Source organism: Glycine max, chromosome 19, assembly GCF_000004515.6.
Source record: "Glycine max cultivar Williams 82 chromosome 19, Glycine_max_v4.0, whole genome shotgun sequence".
NCBI lineage: Eukaryota > Viridiplantae > Streptophyta > Magnoliopsida > Fabales > Fabaceae > Glycine > Glycine max.
The window spans coordinates 36176865-36195628 of NC_038255.2; the positions used below are offsets into that span (position 1 = coordinate 36176865).

An 18764-nucleotide genomic window follows, 5' to 3' on the forward strand; every position below is an offset into this window, starting at 1 on the left:
CTTAGAAAATCATTTACTATTTTTATATATTTATGTTAATTTTTTTTATATCATGTTATGATATATAAAATATAATTTTAGCACCTTAATTTATATCATGTTATGATTCTAAAATATATGTTTTTGAAAACTAAAACTATGTTAATAGTGGCTAGTGGTTTCGATTTTTAATATTTTTTAGATTTATATATTGTTATTATATTATCTATTTTGTAATTTTTAATTTATTTTTAACCATAATTGTTTTTGAAAAATAAGACAGCCTTTTATAAGTACGACTTAAACAACGTATAAGCAGTTATCAATATATATGTAAATGTAAATAATTTATTGAATTTAAAACTCTTACAACATAAACTCCTATATAAAAAATATTCATAAAAACTTAATGAAGCTATTTTTTAAAATGCATTATATTGTATTTAAGCCAGTCATAAATAGACATAGATTATTTAAGTTCTATTAAAAAAATTAGACTTAAATAAACTCATGGTACCTATAAAATAGGGAGATATTGATTTTGATATATCTAAACTTTTTGTTTATTTTTTTTATTATGATACTTGACAAATTTTTTTTAAATAGCTATCTGTCATTTGAGAATTTTCATTAACGTACTGATGATGTGTGGCTAATGAAGTAGCACATCAGGTAGTCTAGGTAAATTTAATTATTTTTGTAATATGCAGTGTATTTGATATGGCAAGTTCATCATCCTCCTCATCCAGTTTTGATGTGATATGTGGACCACGTGAAAATGATGTGTTGTGAATGCAAAAGCAACATGTGTCCCAACATATTTGGAACGGGGATGCATATAGAAAATTAAGAATGAGGCGAGCGATTCCAACTTATCAGGGTATAGAACAACCACCGGCAGAAATTATTTCTCTGTTACAGCAGTCTAGATTATACACAACAATAAAATTATGTAAAATCAAAATCAATGGAGGAATTATAAATGCCTTTGTTGAAAGGTGGAGGCCAGAGACACACACCTTTCATTTGACATGTGGGGAGGCCACTATCACACTACAAGATGTGTCTGTGTTGCTAGGTCTTTCTGTGGATGACAATCCTTTAATTGGCAACACAAATATTGATGGGATTGATATGTGTGAACAATATCTTGGAGTCAGGCCAAATGCCAATGCATTGGCTGACGGAAACACATTGAAATTAAGCTGGTTGGCTTCACAATTTGCAAATATCCAGGACTATGTGGGCGACGAAGAGCATCTCAAAATGTTTGCACGTGCTTGGATTTTGAGATTTATTGGAGGTGTCTTGTTGGTGGATAAAAGTAGTAAAAGAGTTCCCATGACGAAAGTTGGCCATAAGATTCATCCCAATCACCATACTCAATCATAATGGCCTTTTGTTTAGCCTTCCAGGCCTTTCTATATGAAATTTTATAGTTAAACATACCACTGATCCTTTCTTGAATCAAAAAATTTTCAATGACGAATCTTCTTTAATCATCCCTATGAAAATAATTATAACAATAATTAATTATCAACATAAACCAAATCAATGATAAATAAACATGAATAATTAAAATAGTTAAAATCATATCTACTACACACGTAGAAATCAAATCAGAATCAAGTTTGTCATGGTCTTGTGTTATACTTGTATTTAAACACGTGTGCGGTCCCCCCCACTGCGTAACTTTTCATATATAAGTTTTTTTAGATACAATTGCCCTCATATAAAAAGGGCATGGGATGTCATCATTTCGATTTGCGCAGCAAACAACATATTTTTGTGATTTTGATTCAACAACTTTAAAAGTTTGGTGCACCTTCATAACATACTGTTGCAGTGCATTTTTTTACTGCATTTTTGCTTTCAAATTCTATGCCAACAAATAATTCTTGGCCAATATTGAAGGTTGATCCCATATCGAAACCACAAATGTCTTTTTCATCTGGATGACTCCAATTAATGTTACTATAATAAGAAGCAGATTCCCAAAATGCAGTTCCACTCCCACTTGCAAATAAATCTTAATATACGGTTTTTTCTCAAAAGTATTTATGAATTAAATATAAGATTAAAATATTATAAGATTACAATATTATTTAATTAAATATACCTTCTTCATCTGTGTCAGATATATCATCGATATCTTCCTCCTCATCCTACGAGTCCTCAACATATGAATTAGATATCATGTAATCATCATCGTCAGAATCATCATCTAAATTTATTGCAAATCTTTGAACTTTTGATTCATTGCCAGCTATATTATTCCCACATGATAATAGTGAATTTGCCACATTCAACGCAGAAACACCGACAACATCTACTTCAACGCACAATTCAATGACACTCATTTCTTGTTGTTGTTGAAAACTTTCAATCATTGTTTCAACATCTTCATCGTCACAAATTTGCAATGCAATATATTTACCTGCAACTAAAAATCGACAAGTCATAGTAGATATACTTTCATTTTTATCTAATTTTACCTTATCACGAATTCTTTTTTTTAACCCATCAAAAGTTACACCACGCTTAATTTGAATAGCCTTCTTAGGGCCTTCAAATCTGATGTCATCGCCACTTTGAAATATTCTTCCATTCAACTAAACCAGAACAATAATCGAAGAACTCATTTTTATAATAAAACCTACAAAATAAATCAATAATTTTCATTAACTATAATAACATAAAAAATAATACAAAATAATAAAAAAATTAATAAATATATTACCAATTTTCACCCTACAGAAGAAAGATCAACAAAGTTGTAATATAGAGAGAAAAAAAATAGGAGAGATGTGGAATTGTACCAAAGAAAGAAAATTGGAGAGATGCACAAATGTAGCAGAAAATGTGTCTCGTTTATATAGGCATGTATTGCGCCGGTAGTAATGACGCAATACGTTGTACTTAGCTAATTTAAGCAAAGGGTTGCTCCAATTGACATGTCACAACACCTTTTCAGCTGGTCACGCGCTGCCCAAAGCAGTCAAACATGTCTAAAAGTGGTTGCGCCACTGCATTTGTAGCAACTCATTGCACAAAGTTTTTGGCACAACAAATTTATGCCACTTGTCAGTCCTCGGTTAAGTTGCGCCCCTGCCTTTGGCGCAATACAAATAAAAACAGACCCCCCGATAAATAGTTTCAAAACAGCCCCATTTTGATAAATAGTTTTTAAAAAGACACCAAACTGGTGCTTTTGCCCAATAAGTTGGGCACTCCAAATGCTTCTCCAAGACAGACTTGAGCCATGCCCCAAGGGAGCGTTCAAAAAATCACATTGAGGATAATATTTAGCTTTCAGCACTCTAGAAACTACGATTCATCAATTTTTTTTACAGCATCCCTCCGTTTTTGGGTGACCCTAACCATTTATAACTTTCACACAATGACGGATTCTCTCAACAAGGTCTACCCTTTTGTCCTCTTGCCACGCATTCTCAAATTTAAAACACCTCCTGTTATGACTATGCAGCTGCTCAGAAAGCTTTAACCAAATTGGACTGTGGTCAGATGTCGTCGCTATTAAATTCTTCAATAGAGACCATAGAAGGATCTAACCTCTCCTCAATAGCATCCATTACTCGATCTCCTAGTACTCAAGTGTACTGATAACCCTCAAGAGGGATGTACACCAAATCCCAGTCCATAATAGCTTCGCGAAATCCTCTTAGCAACCAAGTTGGTATCTCCGCACCACCAAAGGGTTTAGGGCAAAATTTCTTTGTGTGACCCAAGTAGCCACACAAAAAACAAAAATGCCCCAGCCTTTCATATTTGAAGGACACTGGATGATTGAACTAGAACAAGAATAATCCTGATTTCGTTTCCTTTATTGTCACCCCCTGCCCTGGTTGCCACACTACTGCCATACTCTCCTTCATGGCTTGAGACCTTATATATGGTCCTGGACATAAGAAACCTTCCAACTAGACACAACCCAAAGTCCATGTGTGCCTCCTTCTCCTTATCCACATGGAACACTAACCCTTCGCCCTCTTCCTCCACTACCTTTAGAATACTCTCACTACAAGGGGAAACCCTAGACTCTCGCGTAGATAGATAAATACTTTTTGTCGATCTTCACTAAATTCTTGAAATTTCACTTTGTGCAATTCTTTTCATACAAACCTTTACCATCATTGTACATAAAAATAAAAATTAAATGTAAATACTTTTATGAACATTTTTTAAGCTGAAGGCTTTTCCTCACAAGTCACAAAGGACTTTCCTCCTAATTTTTTTTTAACAAAAATAATCTTTATTTAATGCATATTAACTATAAAGACAAAAAAAATAGATACAAATTTTCGTATAAAAAAAACAGTGTTGGCAAAAATTCTCGAGTAGTATCCAGCATACCTCGTTTTTAGTATTTTTTAAGAATATTTGTATGAACCTAAGACAAAACAGAAGTGAGAGTGGGGTCTGTGCAATGCCACTCGTCGCTTTTGAGTCAAGGTGCCACTTCCCGATTGGTTCAACAATTAAATTACTAAGTTTCAAACTGAACCGAAATCATATTCTCGAAGCCAGTAACTTTTTTGCTCGAATTTCATAATTGAACTTCAGGATCCCATCCCAATTCCATTCCATCAGCCATGAGTTTTCAAGACATCCAAATTGGCCCCAACCCTTCCTCTCGCCGGAACCAATCCCCTTCGCAGGCCGTCGCCACCGGAATTTTCCAGATCAAAACCGCCATCGCTGCTTTCCGACGACTCGTCGATGGTGTTGGAACCGTTAGACACTCCCGAACACCGTCAGAAGCTGTACCAACAAGGTCAATAATTCTTTGCATTATATTAAAAATGTTACTTCTATACTCCTCAAAATCTAATTATGCCTACCAAGGTTTTAAACTACAGTCACCATTGTGGTTGCAGTTTCATTTCAATCCTTAATATTGTGGAAAATTGCAAACAAATACAGCTAATGTAGCTACTGTTGTAACAATAGTTTATGGCAAACCGAAAAAATTACTGGCTGAGTCACGGACAATGTCGCTTTCTTTAAGACGTTTCGTGGCACTGCCAAAAATTGTGTAAGCAGACTATCAACCACGACGTCCCCAGGATAAAACAGCCCAGATCACTGTATAAGATTCCCACTACACTAAGGGAACCTTTTCTAGAATTACACCCTCTTGTATGACTTGAAAAGTCACTCTAAAAGGCAACCGAGAAATGTGACTTTAAAGGTCACTCTTAAAACCAACCGAAAAATATGACTTACAAAGTCACTCTTAAAGGCAACCAAAAAATATGACTTACAAAGTCACTCTTAAAGGCAACCAAAAATTTTAGAGCGACAGAAAGAAAGAGGGAGAAGTTTGCCGGAAATGCATCGGCTGAAATATGGGAGGGAGAAAGAAAAGTTGAGGAAATGCTTCTCAACTGGGGCAAGGAAAAAAGAAGAAATGAGCTCTCTATATATAGGGAGTGAAACACTATTCAAGTGTTTATCCTGAGCGATATGGGACTTGAAGCTTTTTTTCTTTTTTTTTTCTTTCTTTTTTTTTCAAACTTTCATTTGTTCTAACAGCTACAATTGCAGAAGTGAAGACTCCAAAAACTTTGACATTGGGGCAGCAATTACAGTTGCAGACCCTTTTTCTTAACCTTTGATGCCTACATTTTTTGTTTTTCTTCCTCCTGATTCGAGCTCTCCTTTATCATTTGTTTGTTTGTAAACAGCTCTGGCTCTGGTGAAGAATCGGTTGGGATAGATGTGGAAAGCCAACCTTTTATCAGAGAGCAGAAGAGGTAAGTCTGCAACATTTCTGCTATTTAATGGGACCAATTGAATTCTGTTAAATCTTTATCTTATCATTATAATATATAAACAATATGCATTTCTGTAAGACAGATGTATAGTTTGTTTTTGGCTTATACAACTCTTGATTGAAGTATAACTTTTCATGGTCTGATTTGCTTGATCAATGAATTAAAACTGCAGGCAAGAGATACTTCTATTGGATAATGAAATATCCTTCAACGAGGCCATGATTGAAGAAAGAGAACAGGGAATTAGAGAGGTAGAGGAGCAAATTGAACAAGCAAATGAAATATTCAAGGACCTAGCTGTTCTGGTTCATTATCAGGGTGTTGTTATTGGTAAATAAGATTACCATTTTACTTCTTGTCACTACAGCATTTAGTTATTCTCTTCGTTCATATTTCTATGCATCATTCTGACAGATGACATTCATTCAAATATTGATGCTTCTGCTGGTGCAACAACCCAAGCTAGGGTACAGCTAGCCAAGGCTTCCAAAAGTGTGAAATCCAAAACCTCATGGGTGAGTCATATAGATCTTATCATACTAAATAATCTCTAATAATGGTCCAACACAATCAAAACCTGGAAGAAGTGCAAGAGTGGCATGCGACATTCTTCTTCTACTAGTAATGTTATTACACTTGTACATCATTCTTATAATATATGACTTCTCATTTAATATTGCTTACTTTGCAGTGTTGGTGGGTGCTTGCAATTTTTGTGGTGGTGCTGGTCATCTTACTTGTTGTACTCATTCTTTAGTTTGCAAGTGCATACAAGCTGGACAGATTTTTCATCCCATATTCCGTGAGTGTTTTGTGGTGTTGAGAGTGTTTTAACCAAAAGAAATGGGTTAGAAAGTACTGCACTGCAGTTTGATACGTTGACTGCATTTGCAGATGGAAGTTGGAAGAAGTTAGTGAGGTAAAGCGATTTTAAGAAAAGTTGTACTGTATTTGTAATGTAAATTTGCAATATAGAATCTGTAGTTGCTGTTTAGACATGAATTCACAAACCATTACCAATTTGTTGACGGCAAGTGCCTTCCCTGTGTGCATATCTTAACGTCCATGCTGTATTGTGTGTAAATTCTCCCTTCCAGCCCTCTCTTCTGCATACTTGTTTAGCTTCCAATTCAAGTAATAGTCTGTTTCTGTATTCAAATTAAGATATTATAGACTTTTTAATTACTTAATTGAAACTTGTGTATCGCTTGTGTTTTGCATCTTGAAGCCCCTCAAGGCAAATCCCCTCATGTCTGGAGGGCAATTTGCAAGTTTCACACCTAGAATTGGAGATGGTGCTTCCAATATTTGGTTTCACAACTGGTCTGGATCAGGATGCTTGAGCACAAAAGTTCTATATGTAGATATTCAGGATGTGGACTTAACTCTTTCTGATGTGATTCAAGATGGGAAATATAACCTGCAACGGTTGGCTACTCCCCTAAATGAAGTCAGAAACACCTTTAATTTTCTCCCACCCCTCATTCATCATAATGTAACAGATTCATTTGTATGGGTTGGCAATACAAATGGCATCTATACTACTCAGTCGGCTTATGGGTGGGTGACTAAGGTTGAAGCCTCTAGCCCTATGCAGAATTTGGATTTCAAATGGATTTGGAGCTGTAACATCCCTCTGAGTATAAAGATCTTTCTATGGCAAATTTGGCATAATTCCTTGCCAGTCTTCCTCGTTTTAAATTAACGTAACATGACCATGGATGCAACCTGCCCGTGGTGTGGAATGTTTCCTGAGTCCATGGAGCATTGCCTTTTTAGCTGTGAGACTTCAAAGTAAGTGTTTTATCACCTCTCTCCTCTTGTGATCACTCCTAAGATGGAGTTCAGAAATTGGATTATGGAAGCCAGTCAAGCATGGTATCATTATCCTTGTGGCTGTGTGGTTAATTTGGAAAACTAGATGTAGATTCATCTTCCAAGGCGATCCTTTTAATCCTTATGTGATCTGCCCTGCTGTTTTTTTCCCTGGTGCATGATATTTACAGAGTGTTTCCCCAATTCTCTGTGAACAGCTTTCACTCTCGGTTAGTTGCTTGGTCCCCTCCACTCTCTGATTGGGTGGTTGTTAATGTTGATGGCAGCGTGCGGGGTGAGCCTAAAAGAGCTGGTTTTGGAGGCCATGTCAGAGATACTGTTGGTGAGTGATTGTATGGGTTTGCAGGCCATGTTTCAGGAGATGAGGTGGTCTTCACTGAGGTATTTGTTTCCTATACCTCCAATTGCATTCCAGTAAGCTCATTTTGTAATGCTAGAATGAACTTTTCGGAATACAATGGAAGGTACAGGATGCAATAGCCCTCCGCTGAGCTTATGGCTATGTTCAAGGGCCTGCAAGCTGTTTGGGATTTGGGATTTTGCAGGATCATGTTATTCTCTGATTCACTATATGCCATTGCTTTAGTCAAGAACCAATGCAAACAACTCAAGTTGCAAGGGTCTTATATCCATTGAAATATATGGTATGAGTGGGAAAAAGAAAGAAAATAGAAAATATCAACAAATGATGTGTTTTTTTTTTATGAGAAAAAATCATGTTTGAAAATATATATATTTTTGACATAAAATTCATTTTTTTTCTTTTTATTTATTTAATTTTTAAAATTTTTCTTGGATATTTTTCTTTTCTTTTTTGTTCAAACAATCTAATTTAATTGTTTAAAATGTATTCTACAATAATATGACTTTTGTGAGAATATTTTCTTATATAAGATTAAAATATTTAAAAATTCAAATTGAAATATAATATAATTATTAAATCTCTAAAATAATTAATGATAATTGATATATTTAAAAACATAATTTTTTTGATTAATTTTTTAGAGATTTGATGATATATTAGATTTTAACTCAAAATTTTAAATATTTTAATTTTAACCATTTATTATTTTTAATCTTAATTTAATTATTATTATTTTAAAAATTTTAAATTAATTTTTTTTTCTCTCTCTATCTTCTACTTTTTTTTTTCTTCTATTAAGAAAAACATTATGTTTCTTGGACTAATTTTTTTTTTCCCTCCGATTCATCAACAGTACATTCTTTCATGAAGAAAAAAAAAATCAATACATTTTTTCAAGAGAAAGAGAAAATGCAATTATTATGGCAACATTTTGAGCTTTTTGGGAGAAAAAGAAAGAAAAGACAATAAAGCGAGAAAAGGGAGGGGAAAAGTGATAGTTATAACTTATAATAATAATAATATAATAATAATAATAATAATTAAGAGAGAAATGGGAGAAGAAGACGAAGATGAAGGCTGGGGTTGGCATCTGTTACTAATCATCAAACAAGTGAAGTGAAGAGAAAAGAAATGGGGAGTCTGGTGTACCAAGTAATTTCCTCCGCGGCACTTCTGACGCTGGGCATGTACCATCTGATAAGCACCACGCGCAACTACCTCAAATCGCCTCACGCCTACGCCGCCAAACCCTTCCACCCCTTCCCCTACCCCCGCCGCCTCCCGCTCTACCTAATCATACTCTCTCTCCTCCTCGCCATGGCCCACCACCTTCTCGTCTCCGCCGACGCCGATCCCCTTGTTCGCGGCGCCACCGCCGTCCACCGCATCACCTCCCTCCAATCCGCCGCCACGCTCTTTTTATTCCTCCTCCTCGCCTTCGCCCTCCTCATCGCGGACGCCTCCCCCGCCCTCCTCCCCCTCTCCCCCGACCTCTCCTTCGCCCTCGCCTCCGTCCTCTTCCTCCTCCACGCCGCCCTCGCCTCCGCCCGCGCCGCCCTCCAGACCTCCGCCATCGAGGCCAAATGCCTCTCCGTCTCTGCTAACCTCTCCCACCTCTCCGCCCTCCTCTGCCTCCTCCTCGCCGCGCTCCCGCGCCTCTTCCCCGCCGACGCCGCCCTCTCCGCCACCTTCTGCCTCCGCGGGCTCTGGGCTCTCCAGAGCGGCCTCTCCCTCTACGCCGACGCCTTCATCCCCGAGGGCTGCCACCGCCTCCTCGACGTCACCAGCGGCGTCGAGGGCTCCACACAGTGCGATCTGGACGAGTCCAAGCTCCGCGCCGTCGCCATCCTTGATCTCGCATTCTTGATCCACGCCATCATCGTGGTCCTAATCGTGCTCCTCACTTATGCCCTCTTCGCCAGAAGCTTCGGCGGGAGGAGGCTCGGATCCTATGAGGCGCTCCCCACCGCGGCTTCCCCTACGGACCCCAACCACAGCCTTATTCAGATGAAGGCCTTGACTGGCACCCAGGCTTGAATCTTTTTTTCGTTCATTATATTATTTATTTATTTAGAATTTTTGTTATCTATCGTTATGTGATCAGAATGTAGGGACGGACTTTGTGAATACAACATAGTATTCCTGTTTAGTTAGTCAGATGAATCCTTATGCAGTTCCAATTTTGTTTTGTTTGTTACTGCTTTGCATTTTCCTAATCACTCTTGGTAGATATCATATGGACCTTCTCTTTTTTGATACGCATATGATTGCTAGTAGTATACCAAGTTACTCAACGGTGGATTGATTGCCTCCTTTTGTAATTGAAAATATTGATAAACTACACATCTAATTTGGAGGGTGAATGAACATGATGGATCCCTGTCGTGAAATTATATATCTGAAAAATGAGTGATAATGAATGTAGGGTAGAGTGACTGCCTTACCTTTATTTTTAAAAAAAATGGTTAGGTGTTATGTGTGGAATTTAGTATTTAGTATTTATACAATTTAGATGGTATCATGTCAAGATCACATTGGCTAGTGGTGGTGAAGGATGGCTTATAGCATGACCTGAAGTTTTACATTACATAGGATTTCTTTGTTTGATGAACTGTTGATGTTGAAGTGTTTACATTTCTCTAAACTAGCATGTCTTATATTTGGCTGGCTACACTCCATGATCTTTAACTACCAGTTAAGATGGGTCAGTGGGCTTATTCTTTCATGGATGCCAATCAAGGACTTTGAAACTACTGATTTATTGAGCTTAAGGTTCTTTATGTCATTTGCTTCTCTTTGGTCTCATGTTGTTTTGGAGGTGTGGCTTTTAATCTAATTGAGTTCTTTTTCTGCACTCTGCACGAGATTAAGGTGATGACATGACAGTGTCTAACAGATTTATGTAGTATAAACTATCATAGCATGGGGACAGGGTTTCAAAAGAAAATGAGTATGAATTATTGGGTTATCCATGCTTTACTTGATAGAAAAATAAGTTGGCACCATACTGTTGGGTCATTATAGATGAAATGGAAGATATTTGTGCTTGGCATTACATTATTTTCAGTATTTCTGACATCAACAAACAACCTGAAATGCACATGCAATAAATCTGCCTTAGTTTCAGCTTAGACCATGTGATTGATATCCCTCTTGTTGTGATCCAGCATCTGTTACAACTCTTGTAGCACATGAAATGCATTGATTGGGAATTTGTATGGTGAACTCTAATACTCTATAATGGAGAGTTAGAGAACAGTATTTCTTTCTTTCTTCAACAGACAGATCACTAAAGCGTGTATATAAATTATAGGTATAGATTCCAAGCGTGGAAATTATTTGTCTTTAACAAATCACAAAACATGGATTTTTATTTGCAATTTGTTTTCATAGCAACTACGGTTCTATTGACTTTGATTATATACTACATAATTCGTGCCTTAATAATGCTAGGAAGTCAAAATCAGAGAGCATAAAAAAATTATTAGACAAGGAACCTATAGTGCGAAGATGTAGGGCTTGTAGACAATCTTTAAACACATAATTCTATTTGAATTGAAACAAACAACTACGTCAGTTTGAAAATAAGGATAAATTGTGGGAATTTCTTGTACGATCGTGCTGGAAGAACATTTATTTCTCCCTCAGCAAATCCATCGTTTAAAATATTTGGCTTATTAATTGTGCTGGTAAGGGTAGATGTGTTTATGGACAGAAAATTTCTTCCTACTAGAAGATATACGAATTTATCGTAAATTATAGTTTACTTACGTAGTTTGACTCTAAATCAGTCTGGCTTTTTCAAGGGATAAAAAACAATAGTTTTATAATTTAGAGATATGAGAAGCAAAGAAAAAAAAATCAGAAGAATCAAAACTTGTTTATTTTATAGGAACTAAAAAGATATTAAGTCAAAAAGTTTAACATAACATCATTTGGTCTAGATGGTTTTCTCTATGGTCTGTTAGGCAGGGTATGTTTCTTTTCATCTATTTAACGTTGAATAAGAGATTGTTAATAAATCTCTTTAGTCTCAAATCACAAATGTGTATTTTTTTTATCATGTTATTGGTACGAAATATAAATTATTTGATTTTGCTGATGATTAATTTTCGATAAAAAATTTGACTAATCACTTTTAATAAAATTTTCTTCTCTCAACCACGTTTTGTCATGCAAAAGACTTGAATTTAAGATTTTACCTAAGATAATCGAATCTAATATTATATGAACAATGGCATAGTGTTTAGTGATCGATTGATTGAGTATCACATTTTGATTTAGAAAAAAGCCTAGCATTGTTGTTTATAACATGATAAATTCATTGAAAGTTTTTTAATATCTTTTCATTTGAAATTTGATTAATTGAAGATTTCATGTTTATATAAAAACTAAAGTTGTAGTTACTTCTATAAATACGTTAACTAGTTGTAACTTTGGAACTATTAAAATACTTTTAAAGGCATAAATTCTCAAAGCACATCGACTCAAATTTTATGATATCAGATCAATCCACAAGAGTAAAGTCTCACTAAAAACATTGAGTATCAATTGGCCAAAGATTGTTAAACTATAAATTTTACCATAAAAATAGATAACAGAATTTGCTCTACATTTCATAAAGAGCACGCTGACAAACACTCCTAAGTGTTCATAGGGAAAGAAATGAAAAGAAAATAAAGAACAGAAAGGAAATGCATGAAAGGGGTTTACAAGTTTTCTTATTAGGATATTTGAAATCTTTCCAATGTTCTTCAAATTGAGGTTTTAAAATATTTATAAAAATTAATTGAAGTATAAAATTATGATAGATTGATAATGCCTCAAAGGTTGATTTCACCAAATGCAAATCAATATTAAATGTGTTATATTCGTAAATCATGTTTTTCTCCAACTTACAGGTAGCTTAACTACTTCCAACAACATCTATAAAGGAAGGCATAAAAAATTAAAAATACCTACACAGATAAGATGCGATTCCCAGTTTCCCACAGCCAATACACTATCTTCGTAAATCATACGATGGTTTATTTCTCAAAATACAATTACATAAGGCCAATCACCATACAGCTTTAGCAAAAGCTCTACTGGATATAACAAAGTCTTACGGAATAGAACTACACCAATTATTTGATGTACAAGCGTAAAAAATAATAGGAATCTTCACTGCTGTTTGTTAAACAACAATATTCAAAATGGGCAGAAGCTAAAGTACACAGGAGACAGTATCAGAAGGCATGGCATCTCATTTTATTTTGTGGTGTGCCCTGCATTAGGACCTTGAAGGGAGATTTTCAGTGGCAACAAATAGGAAGCATACCGGGGCACAACCTGTAACATGTCAAAAACACCTGTTGCACTGTGCAGGCATTTGTGAAAGCATGTAATTCAAATGATTAAGGTGTAAAAAGAATTCATAGACCACCTTCAGCAATCAGCAATAAATGTTGAGTCCCTGCAAATTGGTTTCAAAATGGAAATCTCAGATAAAAAGTTCAATCTCTTTCAGGAATAGCAGAGAGCCAGAGACTTTAGCCCTTCAACCAATCTCGGGAGTAGGATTGCATCTTTTCTCTATTAGCAGCATTCCAGACATTCACAGTTGGAATTATCTTGTCAGGCTTCAAAAACTGTATGAGGATAGAGATAAGTTCACTAGAAAAGGAGAACAAAATAATGCAATTTTGTAGCAATTATCAAATAAATTATCATGTCTCAATGAAAGTAATCACAATATTCAGTTCTGGACCTGAACAAAATCTCGCAGTTCTGTGAAGCTGGAGTGCTCACTGTAGGGAACCCCTGGAAGAAGGAAGAAAAAGGACTTGTATACTGTACTGCTCTGCTAGATAAACTGTATTTCTTAATTCTTATGTCACAACCTTAAACAAAACTTAAGAAACCAACAGAAGTGGTATAAGGGCAGTAGAGAATAAACAAATTAAAAGCCTGTTTTGTTTGACACCTGGATGCATTTTAGCATCAGAAAGCAGATCGTTACTATGAACACTATACCCTGAGCCACCATTGTCCAGTACAGTGCATTTTCAATACTAATAAGCACTAATAACAAGTTCATATTTTATATGAAGAGTGGTTGTTGAAATGCATTTAATCTTACCATATATCGTAATATTTCTTTTGGAAACAGGTTTAATTAGTTCCAGATCGTTGCTTATCCTCTCACTGAAAGTCCAACCTAAAAATACGAAGGATGAAGTTTTCACTTGAATTGAACTACTCTGTCGGCACAAATAGCTTCTCCGTTAATAACTTAATAATACCAAGATGATTCAGAATAAAATACCTGTTGGACGAAATGCCAAAATTGCTGTGAATTGCCCCTTGTAGGTCTTCAAGTATCCTTTATCTTAAAAATTTCTAGGAAATTCAAATACACCATTTTAATTACTTTGGTTTAAATTTCTTTCATTTTGTAAATATTTTGTTTGGATGAAACAATTTAATTTTTTGTATTTTAATTTTCTTGTTTGAATAAAGTAATTCAATTTCAATAAAATTCAAATTTTTATTTTAAATATTTATTTAAAAATTAAAATTTTAATATTGAATGAAAATAAATACCCTTAGTATAGTGAATAGGATTTGTTAAAATATATATATATATATATATATATATATATATATATATATATATATATATATGCAGGACTCCAAAACCAACCAATTAAGAAACACGTATCCATCATCATCTTCCCCGAATGCCATTAGAACTTGTAAGCAATGAACCATCGGGCACCACCATCGACAAAACCACAATGCCCTCTATGAACCATGATAAATTTCAAAGAACCCAAACAATTCAGTTAGACAAGGAACAAAAAGGTCATAGCTGGCGACGACGGGCTCTGGTGATTGCAGCGAGACAACGACGAGTGCAGAGACAAAGCCGCGATGTGGGTGCATCGACGGCGGCGTAGGAAATCAAAGAGCAGAGAGGGAGGGAGGTGGTAACTGAGAGAGAGAGAGAGCTATGGAGAGTAATGTGCTGAGAGTGAGGAGAGAGAGCACCACGGAGAGTGAGGAATTTTAATTTTTCTATTTTCAGTCAGAATTTGTCTCAAATTAATATATTAAAATACTTTAAAAAAATGATAATATTTTAATTATTTTTAAAATATTTTATCCAAATAAATTAGATAATTGAAAGACATTTTAATATTTCTGTTGAAATCCTTTACTCTTATTAAATTTTCCCATTCAAACACAGGGTTAAGGTCTAATGTAACAAGTAAAAACATGATGGTGAATTTTTAAAAAGGATTTATCGAGCGACACATTTGAACAAGCTGTCCCGTGAGAGGATAGCAATATATAGGACCATGTGACCATTTCATGCTAAGGCCATTATAGTGATCGCAATGGAAATGAGTAAGAAAATATGCCGAGCACCCTTCAACACACCCATAACTAAAAGCATCAACAATCAACGTTGTCCCTGCATTGACAAATATAGTATATCCCTTTAGAACATTAAGAAACTTCACAGAACAGAGAAGAAAAAAAATCAACATGTAAGGGTCTGTTTCATTCTCTTCTCAATTTTTTTTTCTGAAAAATATTTTGTAAAACAATACTACACTAATCAACAATCAAATTCTCATGCAAAATCTATTAAGTTTTGAAAATTGTTTCCAAAACAAGTGTTTTCTCATCTTCTATTTTCATCTTGTTCAACCTGTGCTTCAATTCCGCACTGTGTTATGTGCCTTGTACAACCCTGCACCAATTTTATTTAGTTGCATTTTGAAAACTAAAAATTGTTTCAACACAAAAAATGAAATCAAGCACACCCTAACTTTCGTCAAACGCATTTCTCAGCTGATATTGTTTTCATCACTCGCGGACTTAAACAAATTACAGTTTTTGATGAATTTGTACCCTTTATGTTGGTTCACCGAATCAACTTGAATTGGAAAAGTTACTGAGATATAACCGCTTAAAAGAAAATGGAAGAAATTTCATTTCATTTCACCTGGCATTTTCTAATAAAAGGGGCAGGAACGTGTAACCCTATTTTTACCACCAGAACCCTTTCTCTTACGAGAAGATTTCGTGTTCTCGAACTCTTTCCCAGTGTGGTGCAAAATTGAACCACAATTTTCAGGTTTTACAATCTTCCTCTCAGAAGAACCACCTCCTTCCTCACAATAACCACTATGTCCGGAACTAGATTCAACCGAACCAACGACGTCGTTTCTTTTGAACCCCCAAATCTGGAACAGATTGACCTGCTTCATCTTCTTCCCCTTATCTTGCGCGAAATCGCTTTGTTTACTTTGTGAATCATGTATGTTTCAGGTTTTGATTATGCCAAAAAAGAATTTACTTAATAATGGTTGTCATCATCAAAAAAGAAAAAGGAAGAGAATGTGAATCATGCAGGTTTTGATGATGCCAAAAAGAATTTACTTGATAATGGTTATCATTATAAGAAAGGAGGATAATCAAAGAGGGAGAGAATGTGAATCATGCAGGGATGATGCCAAAAAGAGTTTACTTGATAATAATTGTCAATCACAAAAGTAGAAGAATGTGAATATATGAATACAGGTTCTTTGATGATACCAAAGTATAATCAAACAAGATTGATTCAAGAAACATTAGGAATTGCTTCAAGATTAAATCAAGACCAAGAAAACAAAGATCAAGAAGAAACCTGAGTCTTAATCTATCTTTGTTAAAAGATTATATTGATGGCAAAGGTTTGGCTTCACAACATAGTTTTTAAATTGATTATAAAAAGGTTTTAAAATATTTTTAACATTTTCTGAAAAAGGCATTGCAATCGATTACCAGAAGCAAAATTATTTTAAAATTTTTTTTCAAAAAGTTTGAAATTTGAAATTTGAAATTTGAAAATTTCAAAAAAACTTTTTGAAAAGACACATGTCTCCAACCCATCTTGAAAAGACACAATGAGCATATCATTTATAAGGGGATTAGTTAAAGTTTGTTAGTGAAAAAATTTTAAAACTTAATTCACCCCTCTTAAGTTATTAAGGTCATTTGTCCAACATTACTATCTTCCGGCAACAATAGCGAGGACCAATTTGTTCCGCTATGATAGAAATCTGCGGCGAAACTGCTCTTTTCCAACGCCGTTTCGGATCCAGGGAGTTGCTATGGGAAACCCTTGTCATCCAGTGAAACAATGCCAAAAAAAGCGTCGTCGTCGTTGTTAACGTCGCAATCATCATCGGTGTGAGGTAAAGGCTCCTCTTCTAATGCCAGCGGCGTTGAGGCCGCAAAGGATAGTGCCATCGCTTTCATAACGACGCGTAAAAGCGTCGAAATTGAGTGGCGATTTGGTTTTTTAAAATGAACCAGCAGGAAAATTAACAAGATTTTAATTAACTAGCGGAGAAGCCTGTGGTTTTTTTTTTTTTTGCACAGTGAAAACAAAAGACAAAAATAAAAGTGGGCGGGCCCGCAATAAATCAAAGTTGGACAATTTTTTTAGGAGACAAAGTTGTATCATTTCAGTTGATTAAATGATCTATTTGATTTTTTATCTTTTAGAAAGTTGGCTTTGATTTTTTATATTTTTAAAAAAGATAAAAATGGTCCTTCCATTAGTATAAAATTAATATGGTTGATAAAATAAAGGTATTGGTGGCTAAAAGCCTCCTACATGAACAACACAAAAAACATTGTAGCCTGACCCAACATTCTTGTTGTGTATCCCCTAAGATGTGTACCTTACACGAACATGAAAAAATAATGATTTGTGATCCTCGTTCCCCCAATCCAAACCAAGATATGTGATTTGAGTCTTTTTACTGTCTAGATCTGCGATCTCTATCCACTGTGCATTGTCGGCATGAACAACCTCCTTGTGAAGCATCGACTCAGCACGTGTTGCCACAATGTATTAGACACCAAATTTGTGACGGGGTGTGAAAGTGAAAGATGGTGTGTGGTAGTAAATGGTGCTTTTGAGTGTACCACCTTATCAAGTACTTCACTTTAGAATCCACCCTGAAAAATAGATCTGCTTCAAATCTAGGGTTTCCATGTCCCAAATAACGAATCCATTGAATTTGATTTTGTGGGTGAAAGGGCTTTCAAAAACCTCTCCAATGTTTCTCAAAAGTATATATATGACACACACCATCCTTATGCATCGAATCCGTATGTTGCACTCATTCTCTGTCGTGTTTCTCTACTAGTTCTACTGCAACTCATGTCATTACAAGAGGAGGAAGATGAAGGAAAAATAAACTTACATTTTCTAGCAACTTTTAGCCGTCAATACCTTTATTTTATTAAGGTCGTTAGGTTTGTACTTACCAAAGAAACATTTTGATTGTTTTTAAAAACATAAAAGACCAAAATGAAATTTTTAAAAGATAAATGATCAAATTACATAAAAAAAAGTAACATAAAGGATCAAATAGATCATTTGGCCTTCTAGTGAAATAGAATCATTTATATCAGAAGCAATTAAGAGATCCACTTGGTAAGGGACCTCATCAATCCAAAATTTCTCTCCTAAACTAAAAGCAAGATTTGCTAGGTAATGTGCCACTCTATTACCTAATCTTTTAGTAAAGAGAATAGGGCTAGTAGTAAGAGACTTACAATCAATAATTAAGCCTCCAAAATAACTCCTAGCAACATGCGTGGTATTCTTCATGCAATTCACCAATTGTAAACAATCGATTCAAAATCCACATGTGTAAAGCAAAACTCTTATGAGAGATGTATTGCCCACCTATAGCAAAGGACCTTAGCAATCCTTGGTTCAAAAACAGTAGGCACAG

At 35.2% G+C, this 18764-nt stretch overlaps 3 protein-coding genes across 3 annotated transcripts; 2 read left to right on the plus strand and 1 right to left on the minus strand.

Moving 5' to 3' along the window:
- Positions 1–1113: 1113 nt before the first annotated feature.
- Positions 1114–6664, plus strand: LOC100805748 (syntaxin-122). Its single transcript, XM_006605122.3, has 7 exons — positions 1114–1303; positions 3467–3586; positions 4564–4774; positions 5688–5756; positions 5950–6107; positions 6192–6292; positions 6469–6664. Exons 1-7 carry the CDS (start codon positions 1114–1116, stop codon positions 6532–6534), a joined length of 915 nt encoding a protein of 304 aa, XP_006605185.1. The 3' UTR covers positions 6535–6664.
- Positions 6665–8976: 2312 nt separating this feature from the next.
- On the plus strand, positions 8977–10174 carry LOC100777421 (uncharacterized). Its single transcript, XM_003553942.5, has one exon. The coding sequence runs from the start codon at positions 9109–9111 to the stop codon at positions 10012–10014; it is 906 nt and encodes a 301-aa protein (XP_003553990.1). The 5' UTR covers positions 8977–9108; the 3' UTR covers positions 10015–10174.
- Positions 10175–12925: 2751 nt separating this feature from the next.
- LOC100806273 (DNA cross-link repair protein SNM1) lies at positions 12926–17262 on the minus strand. Its single transcript, XM_041012896.1, is given in 7 exon segments — positions 12926–13607; positions 13727–13779; positions 14099–14176; positions 14285–14347; positions 15275–15436; positions 15974–16247; positions 17017–17262. Coding segments are annotated over 7 exon segments (975 nt in total). The 3' UTR covers positions 12926–13508.
- Between the last annotated feature and the right edge of the window lie 1502 nt (positions 17263–18764).